The following is a 7,075-nucleotide window of genomic DNA, read 5'->3' as shown; positions in this document are numbered from 1 at the left end:
CTAGGAAACAGTTCCATTAATCTTGCATTTCTGAGGCCTGATTCCATGTCTGCACTCCAATCATCTGAGACTTTTAATAGGTTTCACATTAGGAAAACAGACAAATTTGGTATGCATCCAAGGAATCTTCAACAGCTGCCCAGCCTGGCTGCCACAGCCAGAGAAAGCAAGCTGGTTTGATGAGCAACATTCTATAATGAGAAGTGTGCAGGCAACAAAGTTTAAAATACCTGAAAACAGAGCCATTTTGGCACTAAGAGCTCATCCCTTACAAGCATGACACCATCTCATATATTGCAATTATACCACTCCTCTGGGGACCAGTATTGCTGTGCATCAATTTAAGCTGCCACCTGCAATGCTGGCTCAAGCTGCTCTACTTTCAATCCAGCTCTCGGGCCAAGAGCCATGGCCTAGCACCTAAAGTCCTCACGTTGAACGCACAGGGATCCCATATGGGCACTGGTTCTAATCCTGGCGGCCTTGCTTCCCATCCAGCTCCCTGCTTGTGGCCTGAGAAAGCAGTCGAGGACGGCCCAAAGCCTTGGGACCCTGAATCCACGTGGGAGACCCAGAAGAGGTTCCTGGCTCCTCGCTTCGGATCGGCACAGCACCGGCCACTGCACTCTTGGGGAGTGAATCATTGGAAGGAAGATTTTCCTCTCTGTCTCTCCTCTCTGTATATCTGACTTTGTAATTAAAAAATAATTCTTTAAAAAATAATAATAACAACAAATCCAGTTCTGTGCTAGTAACCAGGAGAGCCGATCCTAGCACAGTTCCAGGCTTCCAGTCCTAGTGGCCATTTAGCAGTAAATATGTCCTCTCCCTCTGCCTTTCAAATCAACCAACCAGTCGATCATGTTTCTAGAATATGCTATTCTGACATAGCCTGGTGACGCCATGCCTCCTCCTGCTCTTTAGGCCTCCAGGATCACTAGTTTGAGATTAAGGCTGCACACAGGATAGTTGAGTGATTTCAATGAAATGCCCTGATGATGAAACTTTATCAGTTGCTACCTCGTCAACACAGTCCTATTCTCAAAGACTCGGAATGAGAGATGTGAACGGAGGAGCAATCCTGAATGGGCAAGTTGGTAAGATTTTCTATGAAACAGGCTCCCTCAGAGCAGCAGTTAGCCGACTAATGGAATTCCAGCTTGAACCTCCATCGCTACAAACACATCTCACTGAAAACTAGAAACGCAATGTAATCGGTGCAATTAGCACAAACTATCAACGAGCCCGGACAAAGCATCACACCGCACATTCAGCAAACTTGATTTCATCCAATTTTTTAATTTCTTTGACAATATGATACATATTGTATTAAGCACACAATAATCTTGCAGTACAATTTCAAAGAGTATACAAATTGGAACACAGAGGTTAAACACTGGTATATGGCATTTTTAACTTTAGATAAATTGTATATAAAACTTACAATTAAAATATTAGCCAATCTGAAAACTTCTCGTAATATAAAAATGATACTTTGAGATGTAAATTTTTTACTAAACAAACTATATAAACATTTAAAATAATCATTAAAAACTCAATATTAGAATTTATAAAGATCAGCTATAAAAATATATTGGCAGTCACTTTTTTTATAAAGGTACCATTCACTAACATACAAAATAGTCTCTAACATAAAATTACCATACTATTTTAGGATCTAAGAAACCTTACAGTAAATTGACTATAAAATTCTCTTGGAAAAACTTTGGTATGCATCTTCAGGGTTTTTTAAAATAATATTTTCAAGGCCTGTAAACATTCCATTCTATTAAAGCACAATAGAGTAAGTAATGGATATTCAACTGCATACAGAATAATTGAAAAAAAATTATTATATATTTGTAGAAAATCACCATTGCCAGAATGCGCAAGAAACAATTGAAAAATATCAAAGTACTAAACAGTTTTTCTTTCCATTTTCATAAAAAAAAAAAGTTATAAAATCACCATCCTCCCTCAGGCACTTCGCTCCTGTGCGGGATCTGCCAATGCTTAGCCCGCTTCGCCAACCTCTCAGGTCAACATCACACTGACGGTGGACAAGCACACATAATCACAACACATAATTTATCCTTTAGGAACATACCAAGGTTCTTTTTTACAACTGTAATTTAGAATTTATTAGCAGAAATGAAACACACAACACACACTCACACCAACCAAAAAAGGTAAATTTGAGGAAACAGGAAAAAATGCAAGCCTACAGGGTCAACTGTTTTAGAAATTCAGTTTGCTGCCCTCCATCTTGTCCTGTGCTCTTGAGTGTGACTGCCCCTCGGCTTCCAGTGGCGCCCCTGGCTTCCTTGAAGTCGTTTTCCATTTAATCTTCTTTCAGTCGATCTCTTGCAATGCAAAAAACCTAAATAAAAAGCTTCACTTTTGACCTTTTAATTTATACAACTCCACTAAAAAGAAATCCAACTAACTTTTAGTCCACAAAAATATTTTCTTTCTCAAGAATCAAACACTTTTATGGGAATAAAGATCCTTTAAAGTTTTTAACTCTTCTATTAGAGTTTTATTTTGATTTTCCAGGACTGCAACTCGATTTTCCAGGCATTTCACGTATTCTTTCTTCTTTCTGCGACATTCTCTAGCAGCTTCCCTAAATACAAACATTTTTTTTAATGTTAGAAAAAAATATATCACATTCTTTAGACAGTAAATTTTCCTCAGCAATTTTACCTGGTCACCTTTTCTCCCTCGTTTCAAAAATTAAGTTCTTACTTACAGCAAAGAAAACAGACCCTAAATGAAGAACTCAGTCAGGGTTGACCAACGGCTGTGTTTCCCTAGAGACATAATACTCTCACAGCCCCAGAAAGTTCCCACCTGCCTCTGCCTGCTCAGTCCTCTCCCAAGCAACCACTAGCTGGATTCTTATCACCACACATTAGTTTCCTGCCTAAGAACCTGAGATAACAAGGCCGCTGGCATGCCCTTTCCACTGGGCGGGTCGAGGTTCATTCCTGTCCCCGAGTACTGCCTTGCTCCTATCAATGGGGGTTTCCACCATGGAAATACACGCTGCTGCTTCAGTGTCTGAACTGTCTGCACGGTGAGATGCTGTGCCAGTTTTTCTGTAGACCTCTGTCTCACTTCTCTGGAGTAAACACTAGAGAGTGAAACAGAAGGGTCTTCTAGCTAATTTCTGACATGTGATTTTTTCACCTTCTACTTCGGAAGTCTCGATTAGAAGCAGTGCTTCAACAATGCTGTGCACATCTTTTCAGAACATTTCTGTGAAGTCACACGTAAGTTATACAAAATCAACATAAAGAGGTGGAATGTTGCTCTGAGCTTTTAGACTGTCTCACTCACACTGCTTTAGTGCTGTTTCCATGTTGGCACACAGACCTGCTTTAAAAGGCCGTGCACGGGACCTCATTACCGTCTATCTAATATGACCTCGTATTTACAGATCACATGTCTTTCCTTTCCCTAGACCTTTTATATTCATTTACAGAAATCAATATATTACCTATATCTGGCTGTACATAGATATATAGATCGGTATGCTATAATGATATATAAACTTGCAAATATTCTTCAGAGGTAAAAGACTTATTTTGAAGTTTATTTGTGGCAGAAACTATATACTATAAAACTTCAATTTTCTTCTACAATATATGTGAACAACTCTTATATACTAGATGGGAGTCAATTTCAATGTTTTCCATGTGACATTTCATTGTAAATTATTTCTCTAATTAATGAGGTTGAGCATCTTTTCAACTGGTCTGTTTCTCTGTATTTACTTACCACAGCCCACTTATCAATTCTAAAAATCCTGTATTTATTACACATACTATTTTGTCACTTTTTAGATTCATTTCAAACCATCCATTTGACTTTCTTTTGTGTGTGTGTGTGTATGTGAAAGGCAGAATTAGAGGGAGAGGAAGAGTCTTCCACCCACTGGTAACTCCCAAACGGCCACACAGCCAGGCTGGAGTCAGGCCAAAGCCAGGAGCCTCTTCTTGAGTACAGGACCAAGCACTTGGGCCAGCTCAAACTGCTTTCCCAGGGGCACCAGCAGGAAGCTGGATGCAGACACAGCAACAAGGACTCAAGCAGTGCTCATATGGGATGCCAGTATTGTCATACCTTTAGTTCCTGTCTCTAACATGCTCTGTGACATATTGTTTTGAAAGTCAGATGTACAGAGAGGAGAGGCAGAGAGAAAGATCTTCCATTCGCTGATTCACTCCCCAAGTGGTTGCAATGGCCAGAGTTGAGCCAATCCGAAGCCAAGAGTCAGGTGTTTCTAATGGGTTTCCCACATGGGTGCAGAATCCCATGGCTTTGGGCTGTCCTCGACTGCTTTCCCAGGCCACAAGCAGGGAGCTGGATGGGAAGTGGTACAACTGGGACATGAACCAAATCCCAATAGGGATCCCGACACATGCAAGGCAAGGAATTAGCCACTACGCTACCACACTGGGCCTTAATTTTACTCTTAAAAGTTTGTAGTGTTTCAGTCTTCACAAGTCTTTCAAACGACTTGTAGTTACTTGTGTATAAATTAGGTGTCCAGGGATAGGAGACTGGTAAATCAACGAGGGTGCCTGCATCCCATAAGAGGGTGCCTGGTTGTATCTGGTATTCTGTGTCTAGCCCAGCTTCCAGCTGATACTCAATCTGGGAGGCAGCAAGGAATGGCTACAGTACTTGGTCCCTGGCACCCAGATGGGAGATCTGTAATGAGACCTGGCTTTTGGTCTAGCTTAGCCTTGGCTGCTGGCAGACAGCTGGGGAGTGAACTAGTGGTCTCTCCGCTTTTCAAACAAAAGGAAAACTGAAAAAAGAAAGAAAATAGGTCCAGCTTAATTTCCTTCCAAATGTGGAGCTGGTCAAGCCGACACAGCTAATAAGCCATCCCTTGCACAAGCACTTCAGAGCACAAGAAGACACTGCTGCCCTGCCTGCTGCCTGATCCTATGTTGATCACAATACTCATTGCAGTTTTAATGGTGTTCGAGTACTTCAGTGTCTAATAGAAAAGGAACTTCTTCCCATTCTTGAATACTTACTTCTTCCATGGAGACTCTCAACTTATTTTGTCTACTTCCTTGAAGATTTGGAAATGTTGAATTAGAACTATATTAAATTTATATGCAAAACTAAAAAGCACTGATATTTAATATTAACTTTTTAAAAAACTATTTTTACTGAAAAGGCAGATTTAGGGACAGAAGGAGAGACAGAAAGATATTCCACTCACTGGTTCACTTTCCAAATGGCCACAACACCTGGAGCTGAACTGACCCAAAGCCAGGAGCCAGAAGCCTCTTCCTGGTCTCCCACACAGGTACAGAGTCCCAAGACTTTGGGCCGTCCTCAACTGCTTTCCCAGGCCACAAGCAGGGAGCTGGCTGGGAAGTGGAGCAGCTGAAATACAATCCGGCACCCATATGGGATGCCAGTGCTTGTACGTGGATTAGCCAATTGAGCCATCACACCAGACACCCTCTACCCCCGACTCTATCTTGAATCAGTACATTTCCTAAATTGTTCAGATACAGTTCAACTCAAAGATTTTAAAAAATGGATCTTATGCTTGTCCTGTTAAATTCTTCCTAAATATTTCATGTGTTCCATCAATTAAGATGAGGGTAGTATTATTTCCCATTGTTATTTTGAAGACGGTTATTGACAACAGAAAAACACCTGTCATGGTTGACTTGGGCATCATGGTTGATAGGGCTAAGGGATACCTAGAGAGCTGGAGAATTACTATTTCTGGGCATGATCTGTGAGGGAGTTTCCAGGAGAGGTTAGTATGGCATGTGTAAATAAAGAAGATGCACCCTCACCATTGTGGGTGCCCATCATCCAATCCGCTGAGGGCCTGGATAGAACAAAAAAGCAGAGGAAAGGTGAATTGCCGAGACGGGGGCTAGGACACTCCTGGATCCTGGCCTTGGACATGAGCGCTCCTGCAGATTCTAGGGCTCGGGCCTGTGCTCTCGCCCCCAGTCACTGGCCTGGCACTGGATCCCATCACTGGCTAGCCTCCTTGCCCCCTGGCAGCCAGCCTATTACAGGACTTCTAGGGCTCTGTAACTGTGTGAGCCATTCTGTTTCTTTGGAAAATCCTAGCATCCTACTAAATTTACTTACAAATTACCGTGGTTCCTAAAACTCTGTAGGAAGCAGCACAGAGGTAAAGAGGCGCATGTGATATGGGTGTCAGTTAGGAAGCACAGTGTACACCTGAGGATGTGTGCACACAACACCCGCCTTGGCAAGACACAGCACGACCAGGCTGACGTGCTGCCTCTGGCTGAGAAGCCCTTACAGCTCTGATCCTGTGCTCACGTGTATGATTCCAAACGGGACATCATGTTTAGCTTCCTCATTTTCAAAGGCTCTAAAGTATTTTATCACTAGGTACTTTACTTTTTTCCCCTGATTTTGGCTGTGAACGTTTTTATGCATACTTCTGCAAAGTCTCTCTGTCGCATACACAGAGGACAGCAGCGATCACAAGGATGTCTGGGTCGGCCATACAAGATAAAGCCCCAGTGATTTCCGAAGCAGCTGCGCGGTTCACATTCCTAGAGCTGTATGCAAGTTCCACTGCTCTAAATGCTTGCCAGCCGGTGGACAGGCAGGCACCTAAGTGCGTGGCATCAAGCTGCATTTCCCTCATTGCTCATAAGGCTGAGCAGTCTTTCGCGTGGTTATTACCCACCCATATCTTTCGCAATCTATTCATCTTTGTGATTCAAAGATTTTTTTTTTTTCCAAACAAATCTGCTGGTCAGGTATGATAAACATCTTCTACATGTGTAAAGATGATATTTTCAATATCTTTGTGTTACCCTCTGTGTTATTCTTTGAACGAATAGAAGTGATTTCTTTCAGTGAAATAAAATGAATTCATGTTTCTTCTTATTTTTCTGTGTCTATTGTCCTAATTAAGCAATTCTTTGGTTTATACATTGACTAAAAGATTTTTAAATTTTTTAAGTTTTTAATCCATCTGGAATGATTCCTGGATGAGGTGTGAAGAAGAATCTAATGTATTGTTTTTTTAACTTGAGTTTCC

The 7,075-nt window shown here is 41.6% G+C and overlaps 1 protein-coding gene across 1 annotated transcript in view; it reads right to left on the bottom strand.

Moving 5' to 3' along the window:
* Window positions 1-1,279: 1,279 nt before the first annotated feature.
* ATF1 (activating transcription factor 1) overlaps window positions 1,280-7,075 on the bottom strand; it is a 51,799-nt gene continuing 46,003 nt past the window's right edge. The window contains exon 7 of the mRNA XM_040979040.1: window positions 1,280-2,626. Within this exon, the coding sequence (XP_040834974.1) occupies window positions 2,482-2,626 (145 nt within the window). The 3' untranslated portion in view covers window positions 1,280-2,481. The remainder of the gene's footprint in view (window positions 2,627-7,075) is intronic.

This window comes from Ochotona curzoniae, unplaced genomic scaffold (genome assembly GCF_017591425.1).
Source record: "Ochotona curzoniae isolate NIBS_2020 unplaced genomic scaffold, NIBS_Ocur_1.0 contig_1014, whole genome shotgun sequence".
Taxonomy (NCBI): Eukaryota; Metazoa; Chordata; class Mammalia; order Lagomorpha; family Ochotonidae; genus Ochotona; species Ochotona curzoniae.
Note: the sequence above shows the minus strand (reverse complement) of the source record. Positions and strands in the feature narration are given on the sequence as shown.